Below are 17,918 nucleotides of genomic sequence, written 5' to 3'. Positions count from 1 at the left end.
AAACACAGATGCTGTTGAGGTCCAGCCATCGGGTAGCAGCTCTCTGGAGACAATGAGTTTAAAGTGGAAATGGTGTGGAAACAAGTACAGTTTATCGGCAGTACTTACTCAGGGCATGGCCATGGGGTGCAACCTTCCAGAGTCCCCTGTAAATATCTCCTCCTTTCGTAGGACACCTGCAAAGGGAATTTAGAATTTCAAGAAGTCTCTTTCTTCTATCCATGTCGCCCTGAAGTTCCCATCCTCCGTGACCTGTCCCTCATCAGCATTAAGAAAGGGAAGACTGTGGCATTTGGTAGAAGCAGTGGCTGTGGAAAAAGCACTTGTGTTCAACTGCTGTAAAGATTTTATGACCCCATGAAAGGACAAGTGGTAAGATGGACTTAAATTACCTAAGCTGAGGGATAGTGATAAACCTTTAAATGTGCAGGGAAGTCTAGGTTTACCCAGTAGACAAACACAAAACCTAAAAAACAAACAAACAAACAAAACTTCTGCTCTGCTCTTGGCAAAGAAAACATCAGGTCCAGATCCAAACTAGCGGGGAGGACTTTGAAATTAAGTACAAATGACCCACGGTGTCTTGAGCTTTCCTGACAACCATGATTTTTACCTTAGAAGCTGTGGGATTCTTTTGGAATATGGGTGTGAAGGAAAGCCAGGTTTTCTTCATACAGTATCACTGCTCCCTACCCCTTCTGGCTTAAGACTGATAATGGTTTCCACCCCTTGGATGATCTCACTGGCCTTGATTCCCCCATCTATCAAGACCTGTTGCAAGGCTAAGGCATTTTCCAATTAATCTCCACTAAGCTGAGAGTCCTGATCTCAAAAAGAAATGATTTCCTCCTCCTTTGAACCCGACGATTACCTTCTTTACCTTGTTTGTGTCTACTGGATCTTGTGTGCCCGTGTTCCAGTCCCTGTTACTGTCTCTCACCACTATTGCATCTCCCCCACCCTCCTCCCCTTCTCATACACACAACGTTTATTCCCTCAGAGAGTTATAGTTCAGGCTGTCATGCTAGTCCTATCCTCCTATAATCTGCAGTCTTTCCCCATTATGGATTATCAACAAACATTTGGAAAGCAGAGCAGTACATAAAACTCCCTTGAACTAGGTGGCGTCTAGTGTAACATATACACTCTCCCTGCTTGAAACCATTGGAGGATGATTCCCCGCTAAGCAAAAGCAAGATTTAACACCATGAAAGTCCTTCACTGTCTGGCCCCTACCTCCTTTTCCAAACTTCCTCTCCTCATGCCTCTCACTGAGTGCTGAATATCCATCTCCCCAACTTCTGTCTTCTTCCTTACTGCGGTTCCCCTCACCTACTCACTGTATCTCAAGTGCTGCCTGTGTCTCATCTCAAAGTCACTTTCCATGGCCATCCTAAACATCTTCTGCCTCAGTCTATCTCTGTCCGATTACCCTGTCTTCATATCACCTTCCCTTTCTGAGTTGTTGGTGTAATTAATGGCTGTCGGCTAGAATATATACTATCATGGTCACAGGGAGTTTTGCACTGTATTACTTCCTCAGTGCCCAGAGTCCTGGGCACACAGAAGGCATGTTCATCAACAGCTGACTGTGGGAGTGTGCCCATCTCTACAGGTGGACTTGCTTATCAACGTGTGCCAACTCTCTTATTAGACATCAGTAATGGAGTGTTGCTATACCCAAGGGGGAGGTTAATCATTTTTTATTTTACTTCAAGACAGAGGACTAGATAAACTCCAATCTCTGTGGTCATTTCTAGAAGTGTATGTTTGGAATCAACCTTTCAATGAGCTGGCAGCTGAGCGCTGCTGGCCAGCGGGTGATTTATGAACCATCCTTTGGCAATGTACACTTCGCAAAATAGTTTGAATTCCTAGGCTTCTAGTTATTATGTGTTTATGTGTGAATACCATGAAGTGTAATATGACACGGCTGCTGAATCTTACCAAACTAGTCTCCAGTCTCTTCCTGCAGCTGCTTGATGGTGTTGATGTAAGGGAACTGAACGTGCAGTGGCTGCGTTCCCAGACAGCCGTTGTCTCCCAGGAGCCTGTGCTCTTCAACTGCAGCATCGCTGAGAACATCGCCTATGGTGATAGAAGCCGCATGGTGCCCTTAGAGGAAATCAAAGAAGTCGCAGATGCAGCCAACATCCATTCCTTCATAGAAGGCATCCCCAGGGTAAGAAAACAGATGAAATCCTGAGCCACAAAGCTGCTGAGTTCTTATTTGATGTACAAGGTTAGATGTAAAAAGCAAACCTGACAATTTCATGTATTTTTTTTCCATGTCTGATAGCCACACATATTAATGTGCTGGGCTTTCACATGTTACGTCATTCTGTGCTGCACTCTGCCTCGGGTGATGGTAGGAACTAAAAGACATGGTGTCTCTCTGAACTTTACTGTGTTTCCTTCAGATAGAGTGTGTGTGTGTTTCATGGAGAGGGCCCGCTTGTTCGTCCCAGCCGCCCAGCTAGTTCACACCCGAAATAACCACACAGAAATTGTATTAATTTAAACATTGCTTGGCCATTATCTCTAACTTTTTATTGGCTAATTCTTACATATTAGTTTAACCCATCTCCATTAATCTCTGTATCGCCACATGGCTGTGGATTACTGGCAAGATTCTAACCGGCGCCTCTGAGACAGAGGATCCATGGCTTCTCCTGACTCAGCTTTCTTCCTCCCAGCATTCAGTTCTGTTTTCTCCGCCTACCTATGTTCTATCCTATCAACTAGGCCAAGGAAGTTTCTTTATTCATTAACTAATGAAAGCAACACACAAACAGAAGGAACTCCTACACCGTGTGTGTGTGTGTGTGTGTGTGTGTGTGTGTGTGTGTGTGTGTTTCAAGATAGCATTTTTCTGTGTAGCCCTGGTTGTGCTGGATCAGGCTGGCCTCAAACCCACAGAGATCTGCCTGCATCTGCCTCCCAGAAACTGGAATTAAAGGTGGGCACCACTACCAGAAGCTTTTTTTTTTTTTTAAAGCAGGATCTCACTATGTGGTTCTAGCTGACCTGGATCTAACTATGTAGATCAGACTGGCCTGGAACTCGCAAAGATCTACCTGCCTCTGCCTCAAAAGTGCAGAAATTAAAGGTATGTGGCACCTCTCCTGGCCAAGAATAGATTTTCTAAAGCAAACAAACTATCTCAACATCTGTCTAAATATAAGACCTCAGTATCAATGTAAAACTCTGAAAGACAAGGCTAGTTTTTCTGGAAATCCTCACTATGACAAAGCTCCACATACAGCAGGCACTGCACTCTTCCCAGACAGCTAGATTCTAGCGATCTTATTCCTTCAGGAACTAGTTAGCCATTTTAATGGTTGCCATCTTATCAGTTTCTGAGGACTTATTTTACCTTTCTTTCAAATGCCTGTACTCACCTGTCTGCCATGTCCTCATAGCTCAAAACCTGTACTTCCTTTCCTCGTCCCTACACAAACAGCTTGGAATTAATTTTATTACTCAACACGCAGCTACTCAGCCTGACTCTTTGCAAAGCACTGAGCTTGTGGAAGATGACTGACAACCAGAGTGCAGTCCTACACATACAGAAATCACTGAAACTCACAAAGAACCCTCTTTGCTGTGAGCCCATGGATATGATCTGAGCAAAGGGATGGCGACAGAGACGACTGATGTGGTCCCCAGTGTGGGGACTCACACTTGGAATCCCAGAACTCACCAAGACAGTGTACATCAAAAAGGTCATAAGTAAGAATGGATCTAGATAAGGGGTTGGACTAGGGAAAAGAAGATACACAAGTGTAGCATTTAAGAGTGTGTGGCGGTGTGATGGAACACTTAAATAGCAAGTCTGGTTCCTTCAGCTTCTGTAAATACCCTGAAGAAAGCTTTAAGGTAGAAAGGATTTGTTGGCTCTCAGTTCCAGGTTACAGCCCACCACCTTGGGGAAGTCAAGGCCAAAGGAATCTATCTGAACAGTGAAGAGTAGAAAACAAAGAATGTGTCCAAGGTGCTCAAGTCCCTCTGTCTACTCACATAACAGGCCCCCCTTCCTAGGGAGGCTGCCACCCACAGTGGGTTTGTCTTCCCACCTCAGTTAAAATAGCAAGATAACCCAAAGACACACCCACAAGCCACCCTGATCTAAACAATCCCTCACTGGGACTCCTTTCCCACGTGTTGTCTAGATTAGTGGGTAATCAAGACTAACCGTCCAGCAAGCAAAGGAATTTTACCCTTAATAGTTGCTAAGACTTCCTGAAGGCTTGTGTATAGGAATGATTAGATCTGGATAATTACTCATTCAGTGGCAATGTAAGTGATGACATGGAGTGACAGAGACAGGGAGTTAGGAGAACCTCCAGTTCCAGGGAATCTGACGTACTCTTCTGACCTTCAAGAACACTGCACAGTGTGGTTTACAGACACACAGGCAGGCACAACACCATAAACATTAATTAATTAATTAACTAAAATTAAAGAGATAGGGAAGCAGTAGAAAGCTAGTCTTCTGCTTGCTTTTCCAGGAATTCATAGAGCATTATGGGAGTGGGTGTGGTCCTATATATGATAATCCTAGCATTGGGAGGTAGAGGGAGGGGCACTAAAGAGCAGTCTCAACTACACAACAAGTTTAAGACTGACTTCCTCGAGGCCCTGGCTCAAAAAGAGAAAAAGCAGAAGAACGAGAACGGCCCCTGGTGAGGACAGATGTTCGTGTTGAAGCAGTGGTAGGAACACTGTGGATACACTGAGAGGGGTGGAAAGTGATCCTGAGCATCCGGTGTGGGCGGGACACAAATGTCAGCCTCTCTGACTTGCAGAAGACACATACCCAGGAAGGGCTGCATCCTGCCATCTGCGGACATGCTCGTAGAGGAAACCTCATGCTTTGCCTGGTAGTTTTAAATATTTTGGACTTTTTTCCTCTTGTGCTTTAATTCTGAGGTTTCCGTTGTCAGAACTTGAGCTGGAGCTCACTTGGTAATCTGCTTGCCTAGGATGCAATGTCCTGGGTTCAATCGCCAGTACCACATAAACGGAGAATGTTTTCAAGGCTTCTAATCCCAATACTCAAGAGGTGATAAAGGAGGGTCAGAAGATCAGGACAATCATTGGCTACATGGAGACTTCAAGGCCAGCCTGCTTGTGTGAGACTCTATCTCAATAATGAAAATGAAAGAAAGGAAAGGAAGAGAGGAGAGACTAGAGAGGAAGTCAGAAAGTTCCTTTAGAGAAGTCTAACAGCAAAGGTTTGTTTCTGGGGATCAGGTCAGGGGTGCAGAAAGAACCTAGAATAGATTTCAGCTGTTGTTGGGACTCCCCTTTTCAAGAGTAGAGAAATCTGAACTGCTTAAATGTCTGTCTCCCACAGTTGCTAAAGTGCTTTATTTGTTAATGGCATGTTCCTGAGACAGAAATACAACACTCAGGTTGGACTGAGAGAGTGCAGTTCTCTGGGAGCCAGAAACAAAGACTGGCTATTGCAAGGGCTCTTCTCCGAAAGCCAAAAATTTTACTTCAGCCCTTGACATTGAGAGCGAGAAGGTACCACCTTCTTTTGTCTTTTCATGTCAAATGGGAGTGGGCAATATCATGAAGACCAAGGTCAGTTTGGGTAAATGAAGTCCCAGAGATGGCAGAGAGAGGGTTGAAGCCAAGCAACCAGGTTCTGAAGAGGCTTTCTCCTCTGAATCTCTCTCCTATCAAAATGGGTTTAAATCTGAATGTCCAGTCAAGAAAATTCAAGGAAGATGTCCTCTTTCAGTTACTTCTTCTCAATTGGTACGAAACCAACTAGTCTGTGTCTGAAGCAAGAAACTGCTCTAGAGAGACCATTCTGCTTATCCTACTGTCCCACATTTTCTGTGGTGAGAACAAAACAAGGTGGCGAAGAGGCACAGGTATGGAAATCCTGCCATTGAGCTTTGGACCATCTCCTTACCTATATAACCATTCCAATTACACCTGCTGTCATAATGCTCTTCGAACCCAGTCCTCTTCTGAGTACTTTTTCTCCATTTAATTGGGTGGCTTATAGTCCATCGTTTTAGTGGGCCATGGCAGCATACAGGCAGACATGGTGCTGAAGAAGGAGCTGAGTTTTACATCTTGATAAGCAGACAACTGGAAGTGGTCTGTCTTTTTGGGTGCGGCTTGAGCATGCATGAGACCTCAAAGTCCACCTTCAATGATAGCACACCTACTCCAACAAGGCCACACTTCCTAACGGTGCTGCTAGGCTTTCTGAGCCTCCTTATTTCCCAGGGAAATGTGAGTGTGCTATCTGCCCATGCCTGCAGCCCCACAATGCAGGACAATCAGATGCAATAGGGAGTGGAGTCAAAGCAGGAACTCAGTCTATTACTGTGAGTGTCTGCTTATAAAGGTTAAGGGACACTCTGTGATGTAAGGGTGCCTCCAGCCTATGAGAGGCAGCCATACCCTCCCCTGGCTAGAGGAATGTCTACCTAGTTTTTGCTGTCTCATCCTCACTCAAACTCGAGCCAGGCTTTTCTTGGCCCTACAGGCCTCAGAGTATAGGCCCTGAACTTGAGCCAGGCTTTTTTCTGTCTCATGGGCCTCCAAGGTACAGGCTCTGAGATAATTTTGGCCCTACATAGCGCCACTGCCTTAGGAGCCCATTTTCTTTCAAACCACCACATTTTGACATTTCCTCTGAGAATAAGCAAGTGCAACAAAAAATATCATTAGATTACCTTAATGGCTGAGCTTAGGCATACTTATGAACATCTGCTCCAAACTGGCAGTCACTTGGTCCTTTTCTTTTCCAGGTGGTTCAGCATGCCCTTGAAAAAGCCCGGAGAGGGAGGACCTGCCTAGTGGTGGCTCACAGACTCTCCACAGTACAGAATGCAGATCTGATCATAGTTCTACAAAATGGAAAAATCAAAGAGCAGGGAACGCATGAGGAGCTCCTGAGAGACAGAGACACATACTTTGGATTAGTAGCTGCACAGGGTATGCACAGAAGTTACCAGCCTTGCATGCATTTTGATCTTTATGTAATGTAAAGAGTACTTAGTAATACTTGGTCTGCTCTGGTCTCTCACTGCAAATGTCTATGCCTAGAATCCTGACACTCTTGTACATGACTGTTCTGTTCAAGTGTCTCTCCAGATTATGAAAAGCAAATCAGGGAGGTTGGAGAGATGGCTCAGTGGTTTAGAGCACTGGCTGTTCTTTTGGAGGAAGTTGATGCTGGGGGTGGATTCCCAGCCTTCACATGATGGGCTCACAAGCACCACCACTTCAGTTCCAGAGTATCCACTCGACTTCTGGCCTCTGTGGGTACCAGACATGTGCGTGAGGCACATCAACATGTGCAGACAAAACACTATATACATAAAATAAAATTTAAAATTAGAAAAAAGACAGACTGAGTTTACAAAGTTGACCTGGAAAAGGTACCTCTATCTCTCATTTCATAAAAATATCCTAACACATTTTCTTGTAAACAGTTTTATGCAGAATATGAGCATTTCTGTGGCAAAGTTTTGTGATGAAATTGGGGAGAACATCATCTAGTTGAAAGAGTTTAGCTGAAAGATAGGATGCAGCTGGTTAGTCCTGGGGGACTGCTGCATCTTTCCTCGGGAAGTCTGAGCTTTGTAGCATGTCAGCATACTGTTTGTGTCTCCCTTTGCCCTGGCCTGTAACAGCCCCTCAGTGGGCAGGGGTGGGGAGTTAAAGAGCTGTACAGGAAAGATGGCTCAAGCTGTCCCAGGTAATACAGACTTCATACAGTCCTTCCTAAAGATTCCCTTCCAAACTTTGGGTGTTGGCTTACTGAAGTGTGAATACTTACTTAAAATAAAAGGTACTTCTACTATGGGTGAGAAATTAAAATGCTTTTCTGTATTGTTATCAAACAGCTTATTTAAATCTATATGTACTTAATAATATGTAGCATATGATTTATAAATTCTATATAAATGGCAATATCAGTTAACTGAGTCATGTTTTCCACTTAAATACATAAGGACATCTTTACTTCCTCTCTTTCTAAAGGTTTTTAGGACATATTAGTTATATGTAGTAATGGATTTCCTCACGACATTTTTGTACCTGGATGCACTTTGTTCCCATTCACTCCCTGATGCCCTATTTATCCATCCTATCTGCTGATCCCCTTGCTCTTTTGAAGGAACTCCCTCCCAGTTTCATGTCCTTTTGTGCGTTACACCATGGGTGTAATAAGGGTTGTCTGCAGAAACGTGGGGGGAAGGGTTTCCTTACAAGAGTATAGGCAATTTACCTACTGACAAAAATGTCACATGCATGCACAAGTATACACACACATGCACGTGAACGCACACACACACACATACACATATACTCAGCAACCACTATAAACCCTCAGAGAGCAGGAGTGACTACTGAGACCCTCTCTCTGCAGTGACAGGATGTCGATGGCACAATTTTGTGCAACTCTCATGCAGATAGTCAAAGCTCCTGATGGTTCAAATGTGCCAGGGCCACAAGAACGGGGAGAAATTTAAAACTGGGCTAAGGAACTGTGGTGGTTTGAGTGTAATCGGCCCCCATAATGTTATGGGGAGTGGAACTATTAGGAGGTGTGGCTTGGCTGGGCTGAGTAGGGCCTTGTTGAAGGAAGTGTGACAGAAACTGTGGAGGCAGGCTATGCAGTTTCCTCTGCTCAGGATACCACCCAGTCAGTGTCTCAATCAACTTCCTATTGCCTGCAAGTTATAGGACTCTCAGCTCCTGCTCCAGCACACATCAGCCTGCACCGGCCATGCTCCCATCAAGATGGTAATGGACTGAGCCTCTGAAACTGCAAGTGAGCCACCCCAATTAAATATTTTCTTTCTAAGAATTGCCATGAGTTACACTCCCCAAACCTAGGGGAAGTGCTGTGTGCGCTGCGTCCACTCTTTCAAGATCTTTGGCGTCTATAAGACGGTGAGTCCGAGTTCTCAGTAGTCCTCATTGTCCGCTATGTTCAGTGAGTCCGGTTTTATCCCAGGCTTTTTCAGACCCAGGCCAGCTGGCCTTGGTGAGTTCCCAATAGAACAACCCCGTTGTCTCAGTGTGTGGGTGCACCCCTCGCGGTCCTGAGTTCCTTGCTCGTGCTCTCTCTCCTTCTGTTCCTGTTTTGGACCTTGAGGTTTCTGTCCGGTGCTCCAATGTGGGTCTCTGTCTGGTTTTTGATCCTACAGCACTTACTGGCTTTGTGGGAGCCTAGGCAGTTTGGATGCTCACCTGGATGACCTGGATGGAGGTGGGAGGTCCTTGGACTTCCCACAGGGAAAGAAACTCTTTGGTCTGACAAGGGAGGGGAACTTGATTGGGGGAGGGGGAGGGAAATGGGAGGCGGTGGCGGGGAAGAGACAGAAATCTTTAATAAATAAATTAATTAATTTAAAAAAAATTAATTAATTAAAAAAAAAAGACGGTGAGTCCGGGAAACTTGATGCTGAGCCTGACACTGCTGGATCCTGGTTTTGATCTGGGCTGACTGGGACTGTGCCTTTGCTCTTTCTCTTGAAGAGAAAGTATTTAGCTACAATTTTTATTTTACAGGAGTCCACAGTTAAAAGACTTTAGAATTTTAGAGAGACTTTGGACATTTAAAGAGACTTTGTTTTAAAGATGGGGACTTTTAACGTTTGGAATGTGTTTTATATTGAGGTCTTGATACTTTTATGAAATCCTAGAGTGAACAAGAAAGGAAAGGTTATAGTTGAATAGTGATGCATTTGTGTATCAGGTTGATAATGGGTCACTTGTGCAGGTTAGTTTTATAACAACTTGACATAAGCTAGAGCCCTTTCTGAAGAGGGAGCTTTGAGTGAGAAAATGTCCCTATTAGGATCTTGATGCATGATTGATGTGGGAGGACTCACTATGGGCAGTGCTGTCTTTGTTGCCGTCCTGAATTGTAACAGAAAGCAGATTACAGGCCAAGCACACCTTGAGGACAACTCAGTAAGCAGTGTTCCTCCACAGCCTCAGTGACTCCTATCTTGACTTTGCTTAGTGATGCACTGTGATATGGAAGTGTAACCTGAAACAATTCCTTTCCCCTGTCCCCTCAAGTCTCTTTTTGTCATGGTGTTTTATCACAGCAATAGAAAAGTAACTAAAATAGGCATATTTCCTAATTGTAAGGATTTGTGACCTGAAAAAGACTGATTTCTGCCAGACAGCCTCTCACTTATTTAGGCTCGTCTTAGTTCAAATTTGTCTGAAGACCTTCAGCTACTTGCTTCTCCTTTTCCTTTGGGATCGGATATCATTATGAAGTAAGAGACATAAAGATGAAACACTGGGTAACACTGAAAAAGACAAGAAAGCCCTAGGTTCAACGTGGAAGGTGTCCAGAGAGGGAAGACACACTGCAGAAACATCTAGAGATGTAGTCACAGCAGTGTGCCCTACCACCTCTTACTCAGATTGTAGTGTGCCTTCCTGTTGACTCTACTTAGGCCAAAGCAAACGAACTGACTTTCTACACTGCATATTTCTGTTTCTCATGGAACATAGAGATGTCATATGACCACATGAAATTTGTACCGTATTAACATCAACTCGCGTATTTGTCTTTTGTTTGAGCTTTTATTCCAAAAGAATTTGTGAAGTGGCACTATAGGCTGTCTAGAAAATTTACCCATAAGAAACAGTTAAGGGACTGACTTACTTTTCTATTGTGGTGACAAAATATCATGACCAAGGAAACTTATAAAACAAATAACAACAACAAAGGAACATTTAATCATTCCACAATCGCAGATGAAGGTGTGGAGCCAGAAATAGCTGAGAGCTCACACCCTGAGCCAGAGAGAGAACTCAGGGGCAATGGCATGAGTCTTTGGAAATCTCACAGTCCACCCCAATGACACATCTGCTCCAACAAGGCCACAACTCCCAAACAGCTACACCAACTGGGAACCAAGTATCAAATATATGAGCTTATAGGGGGCATTCTCATTCAGACCACCACAGGGAGGAAGTAGAAAGTTTAAAGTGGAGGTATAGGAGTAAAAGATATGATCGTGTTGTGGCAAACCTAATCTCCCTATCAATAATAATTATAGAAACTTAAAAGTTCACTTTAAAACCATAAGTGTAGGGGCTGGAGAGATGGCTCAGAGTTTAAGAGCACTGAGCACTGGCTGCTATTCTTCCAGAGGTCCTGAGTTCAAGTCTCAGCAATGACATGGTAGCTTACAACCATATGTACTAAGATCAGATGCCCTCTTCTGGTGTGCAGCTGTACATGCACATACAGCATGAGTATAAATAAATTAATTAACTTTTACAAACCACAAATGTACATGGCTAAGAAATCCCTTCTGCTCAATTGATAGTCAAGGAGAAATTCTAGGAAAGGGTTGATGTTTGTTAAATTACCAAAATGTTGTAGACGACTGTGAAGCAAAGACTTGGAGAGAAAATGAAGAAAGGGAATAATGAGGGAAAAGGAAAGGAGGAGGGAGGCTATAGGACATTGCTCAGACAATAAATGATGAAATACACTCTAGGAATCTGATTAGGAACAGAAGAAAGACATATTTCATCATCGAATTCTCACAAAACCCTAAATAAGAGAAGAGTGCAAATTCTTAGTCCCCAAGCTTTAGTTTAAGCACAAATTTGACTGTACCAGTTTCATAAATTCTTTTACTCTTCAAAATTCTTTTTCTGTATTTTCAAGACAGGGTTTCTTTGTATAACTTTGGCTGTCCTGGAACTCATTCTGTAGACCAGGCTCGCCTCGAACTCACCAAGATCCACCTGCCTCTGCCTCTCAAGTGCTGGGACTAAAGGCATGTGCCACCAAGACCCAGCACTATTCAGTTTCTTAGAGATGTGTATCATAACAAGGAAGACTAACAAAGAGCCTGACTCTACAAGACAGACGGAATTCACGGAACAACAGGCATGGAAACTCAGCAAGACCAGTGTGATTTCCCAGCATGGGACAGAACAAATCTTCAAAGAAGCAGAGAAGAAGTAAATGACTGATTAGTACTTCTGAAAAATTCATGCATGGGACACTAAGAATTGCAGAATGAACTGTAAAATGGAGTTTTCTGGCACTTAGTATGAGCATAAGATTAGCAGCATAGACTCTGTTGGAGCCTGAAGAGTGTGCTCACAGTCCTGATGCTCTCAGTAGAGGGCTGAGTCTAGGTGCCTTGGCTCAACTCAAACCTTATTGTGCTGGGAGTTTGATGTCAGCTTGACGCAAGCTAGAGTAATTTTGGAATTCCACCAGCTAATCAACCAACCATTCCTCATGGATGGAATCCCACCAGCTAAGCCAACATCCTTCATGCTTAGAATCCCACAAGATAAATCAACATCTTTCATGCTTGGAATCCCACAAGCTAAGCCGACATCCTTTCTGCTTAGAATCCCAACAGCTAACCCAACATCCCTTCTGAATGGAATCCCACCAGCTAACCTAACATCCCTCCTAGATGCAACTGTGATGGAAAGTTTTTATTTGTTTGTTTTGTTGTCTGCCTTCCTTCCTTCCTTCCTTCTTTCTTCCTTCCTTTCTTTCTTGATGTGCCTTTTCCTTAGGCAGTCAAAGCACAAATCTCTGAACAAAAGCCTATGCTTTTCATCTTTGGTTAACATCTTGGTGTGGAAGCGTGTTTTTTCTATCCCTTCCACACATTTTTCTTATCCATCCTTACTGGAACACAGGGGAGTTAGAAATACAGTGCCTCCAACATTGATACCCAGCAAGGCCTCAGGCTTCCCAGTCTTTGTCACAAGTGTTCAGTGCATGGAGATATTAGATATGATGTTTACACTGATTGTTTCAGACTTTTGAATCGTCTCTGCTATCTTCACTTTCAGGGTCTTATCCTAACCTCTTTTTTCTTTCTGAAGCCCAGTTACATCATCACCCTCCTTCCTCTAAATCAGATCTTGATAACAATCTTGTGAAAACAAGTGAAGCACTAAGGAAACAGATGCCCACAGGTCCCCTACCAGGAGTAAAAGGCTTACAAAATTATTTTTAAGGGACAGATTTACAACATTGAATTTGGGGGAGGGTGTCTTTTAAGTAGAAGCATAAATATTGAGTAAAACAATGGCTAAGATTTGGAAGAAAGTGACAGTAAGGGCCACAACTCAACTGAGTTTCCGCTCTCAGTCCAGGTGCTACTGAGGTTTGGATTGCTGAGACTGGTTTTCCAAATATTCTAAAATAAATACTGCCTTAAGCATTGTGGATGCACAGCATGTGACTTGCATGTACTAAGTCCAGGATTCTATCTCCAGCATTACACATGTACACACATACACTTTGCTAAATACTGATTCAAATAACAAAAATTTTTGTAGTGATATTTCACTTGTATTTTAATAAATAAAGCTTGCCTGGAGATCAGAGAGTAAAACATCTGCACTAGTCATCCATACAGACCAGGCAGTGATGGCACACACCTTTAATCCCAGTGGCCACACTAGTTAGTCAGAGAGGCTGGGTGGCAGTGCACACCTTTAATCCCAGCACTAGAGAGGAATATAGGACAGGAGAAGACAGGAACTCTCTTTTTCAGACTGAAGATTTCTTAGAGGTAAGAGCTTTCCAATGGCTTGGCTGCTTTGCTGTTCTGATCTTCAGGTTGAACCCCAATATCTGTTTCTGTTTTCTATAATTCGTGCTACAATTGTTTTTTAATTGGGATGTACAATTGTGACAGCCCAGAATGACTTGGCATGTTCCCATATATTGGCAGAAATCTTATGACATTAACCTACACAAAATTAAAGCATTTGAAAAATGATATCACAAACCCAACATAGCCAGAACTAGTCAGAGCGATGGAAATCCCAGCATTCAGTCCTATTCTGAACTTGAGTAGTACTTCACAGTTTTTCTCTTTGATGAAGATCCAGAACCCAACAGTGTAGTCAGACAAAATTTAACCCTCCTTTCTCTGCATTAATTCTTGTTAAGGTGGAATACTGAAGCAGCGATTAAAGAAGTTTTTCTTGACTCAAGTCCAACAAATACTTCTGAAATGAGTCCCATTTTAGTGCAGCATACAAATATGCTCGCTCCCCGGTGGAGCCCAGTGGGTCCCTGACAGGCATCGGAGAGTGTAGGAGACATGTTGGTGTTTGCTTGCTGTTGCTTTGCTTTTGGTTTGGCTTTTCACCACGGGGTTTGTCTATGTAGCCTAGCTGTCCCGGAACTCACTCTATAAGCAAGGCTGGCCTCAAACTCACAGTGATCCACCTACCTCTACCTCCTGGGTGCTGGAATTAAAGGCTGAGAAATGTATTTTCTAAGGGAAAATCCACAGCCTGCATCAGCATCTCAAAAAGAATTTGTTAATTCAAGAAATAAAAAAAATCAAAAACCAATGAGTTTATATACAAAATGTTTAGGTAAGAGTTTTAAACATAAACTTTGAAAACAAGCATTATCTTTGCTTTTGAATTTTCTTTTGCCCATATTTTTTTTTATTGAGAAAAGGAAAAAAAAAGTTTCCCCCTCCTCCCAGCCTCCCATTTCCCTCCCCCTCCTCCCACCCTTCTCCCCCTCCCCCCACTCCTCTCCCCCTCCCTCTCCAGTCCAAAGAGCAGTCAGGGTTCCCTGCCCTGTGGAAAGTCCAAGGTCCTTCCCACTCTGTCCATGTCTAGGAAGGTGAACATCCAAACTGGCTAGGCTCTCACAAAGCCAGAACATGAAGTAGGATCAAAACCCCGTGCCATTGTCCTTGGCTTCTCATCAGCCCTCATTGTTCGCCAAGTTCAGAGAGTCCGGTTTTATCCCATGCTTTTTCAGTCATAAAGGCTGTGGCTTGAAACTAATTTCTGTCTGCTGGAGTCGAAGCTGCTTTGTCCTCCTGGGGAGAGCAATGTGGCCATTTCTACCTCGCATCTTTAAACGCTCTTATCCTACAGTAATCTGTGCCTTCCTTGTATTCTAAAGTTTATCAGAAGTTTACATATCAGGCCCCAGGATATATCTGCTTACCATGCATATCGATATAAACCATACCAATTAAAGAAGAAGAGGTCAGGAAGTTGAGGAGTGAGGCTGGGGAGGAGAACAGACACGGGTTGAGGAGGAAGTGGGAACATGATGTCATCTCAGTTCTAGTTTAAAAATTAGTTTTAAATAGCAAAATAAAAAGTCAAGGCTTCTATCAAACTTTTATATTTTAAAAAGTCTATTGTACAACTTTAGTATAAACACGATCCAAATTTTGTGGAAGGTACATTTATATTTTTTAAATATTTGCTGTTAGCCTGAAATTCAAATTTAACTCACTATCTAGTGTTTTGCTGGAAATCTAGTCAAATGAGAAGATTTCCTAACTAGAATTTTTTTTATTTTTTTCTATAATCTTAATTGAACAAGACAAAAATATATGCAATTTTTTAAATATAAAAGACAAACTTAACCTGTACTGAAAGAGAAAGAAAAGAGAGAGAGACAGACAGAAAAAAAAGAGAGGCCCAATTTTTAAACCTTTTTTGGACTCTGACAAACTCAATTTCCAAAACAAACATAACCTAAAAATCAAGTCAAAAAATAAGAAGAAATAAATGAAATCATTAAATTGCTTGTATTTTAATATTAAGGAAAATAAGTCCTTTCGAAGTATAAAATTTTAAAATATAGATTATAAATAGAATGCTGCTAAAGATGTACATTTAATTATTTAAAGTAAGAATACTGACCATAGCTGAGTGATGGCGCACACTTCTAATCCTAGCACCTGCTCAAGAGGCAAAGACAGGCAGATCTCTAAGTTAGAGGCCAGCCTGGCCTACAGAGTGAGATTCAGGATGGCCAGGACCCCTATCTCAAAGGGAAGAACAAAAGAAAAAAGAAAAAGAAAGGAATACTGACAGGTTTTTGTTTTGTTTTGTTTTTTTGTCTTTTTTGAGAGAGGGTTTCTTTGTGTAACATTCCTAGCTGTCCTGAAAAGAGCTCGTGGAGACCAGGCTGGCCCACCTGCCTCTACCTCCCGAGTGCTGGGGTTAAAAGTGTGCACCACCACTGCCCAGCACTGACAGATTGTTTTTAATCTGGCTGTCCACACATGAAATAAAATTATAGACTTAAATTAGATAAATTTTCTTAAAATTTTTGGATAAGATATTGGGTGAGGGGAACCATGGAAATTCTGTATACTACCTAAGATCCCATAGCCAATAGTTCACCTTTAAGTAAATTTTAACATACCCAAACTTCAGACCAAAGAATAACTGAAGAAGTGGCAGACATAAGCACTGTCTCCCTCCCACCGGTACTCAGCACACCTTTGTGGAAGTAACCTCCCTGCAAAACAAGTAGAGTTTTAAGAATGGAAAAACTTAAATAATCTGACTTTCTGGGTATTCATACTAAAACACACAAATAAACACATGTCACTGGTAACACGTTTCATTGAAACATACTAAAGAAAATGTGTCATGCCTCCTATAAAATGTGTATACAGGACACACAATGTTCTGTTCTCAAAATATTTGTTAAGTGGCTTTAGTGATCTGCAGTCATTAATACAGTACTTAAACTATGATATTGTCTTAAATATGTCAATACTGAGAACATGTAAAGTCTCATGTGTGTGTAACTTACTGAGGACATGGATAGTGTCATGTATGTGTAACTTGCTGAGGACATGATAGTGTCATGTGTGTGTAACTTACTGAGAACATAATAGTGTCATGTGTGTGTGTAACTTACTGAGGACATGGAAACTGTCATGTGTGTGTGTAACTTACTGAGGACATGGATAGTGTCATGTGTGTGTAACTTACTGAGGACATGATAGTGTCATGTGTGTGTAACTTACTGAGAACATGATAGTGTCATGTATGTGTGTAACTTGCTGAGGACATGGAAACTGTCAAGTATGTGTGTAACTTACTGAGAACATGATAGTGTCATGTATGTGTGTAACTTGCTGAGGACATGATAGTGTCATGTGTGTGTGTAACGTACTAACTAAGGACATGGAAAGTGTCATGTGTGTGTAACTTACTGAGGACATGGAAAGTGTCATGTGTGTGTAACTTACTGAGAACATGGTAGTGTCATGTGTGTGTAACTTACTGAGGACATAATAGTGTCATGTATGTGTGTAACTTACTGAGAACATGATAGTGTCATGTGTATGTAACTTACTGAGGACATGGAAAGTGTCATGTGTGTGTGTAACTTACTGAGGACATGATAGTGTCATGTATGTGTGTAACTTGCTGAGGACATGGAAACTGTCATGTATGTGTGTAACGTACTAACTTAGGACGTGGATAGTGTCATGTATGTGTGTTTCTTACCAAGGACTTGGGAAGTGTCTTGTATGTGTGTAACCTAATACAGCTCATTTAAAGTTGAGGTAAGACATAATATTACACAATTATTTTCTCCCAGATGATGAGTTCGCATATCTAACAAGTTAGAGTAGATATAACTCAACGATCCTTTTAAAATGTAAGAGGCAACAAAAATCTCTTTTCAATACATTTCCACCAGCCACAAAGTTCCTTCCTTTACAAAGGCCATTGTTGGCTAAATTGAATGGGGAAAGAACCTGCTTAGGGAAGGGGGTGGGGCTGAACTAAGGGATAGGTATGCAGGGGGAACAAGCACTGATCAACAAACATACAAGCAAGGACCCAGCTTCCTGAAGTGGTGGGAAACCTGATGACAGGGTCCCCATGTAATTGGGGGCATTAAATTGGGTGCAAAATTGGGCAGTACAAACCTTTTCCTTTCAGTTGAACTAGTCAATTACTTGAACTCCGCGAAGCGGAGGCACTCTACTTTCTTCTATTTCAGGATTTAAAATGCAGTGGCCAAAAACTTGAGAGCTGGAAGGATTGGTTCCCCACAGACATAAAGATAACCTAAGGTGAATTATTGAAAGTATCCAGCATTTGCACAGAGTTCGGGGTGA

General features: G+C 42.4%; 1 protein-coding gene across 1 annotated transcript in view; it reads left to right on the top strand.

Moving 5' to 3' along the window:
* Abcb5 (ATP binding cassette subfamily B member 5) overlaps positions 1-17,918 on the top strand; it is a 132,030-nt gene that overhangs the window by 112,542 nt on the left and 1,570 nt on the right. Inside the window, 6 exon segments of the mRNA XM_041638802.1 lie at positions 172-372; positions 1,976-2,182; positions 5,403-5,427; positions 5,430-5,498; positions 5,501-5,532; positions 6,780-6,966. Coding sequence (XP_041494736.1) covers positions 172-372; positions 1,976-2,182; positions 5,403-5,427; positions 5,430-5,498; positions 5,501-5,532; positions 6,780-6,966 — 721 coding nt within the window.

Source organism: Microtus oregoni, unplaced genomic scaffold (genome assembly GCF_018167655.1).
Source record: "Microtus oregoni isolate MIOR12 unplaced genomic scaffold, Mior012 000056F_ref0000123, whole genome shotgun sequence".
Taxonomy (NCBI): Eukaryota; Metazoa; Chordata; class Mammalia; order Rodentia; family Cricetidae; genus Microtus; species Microtus oregoni.
The sequence above is the reverse complement of the archived record's forward strand: the minus strand, read 5'-3'. Positions and strand labels throughout refer to the sequence as shown.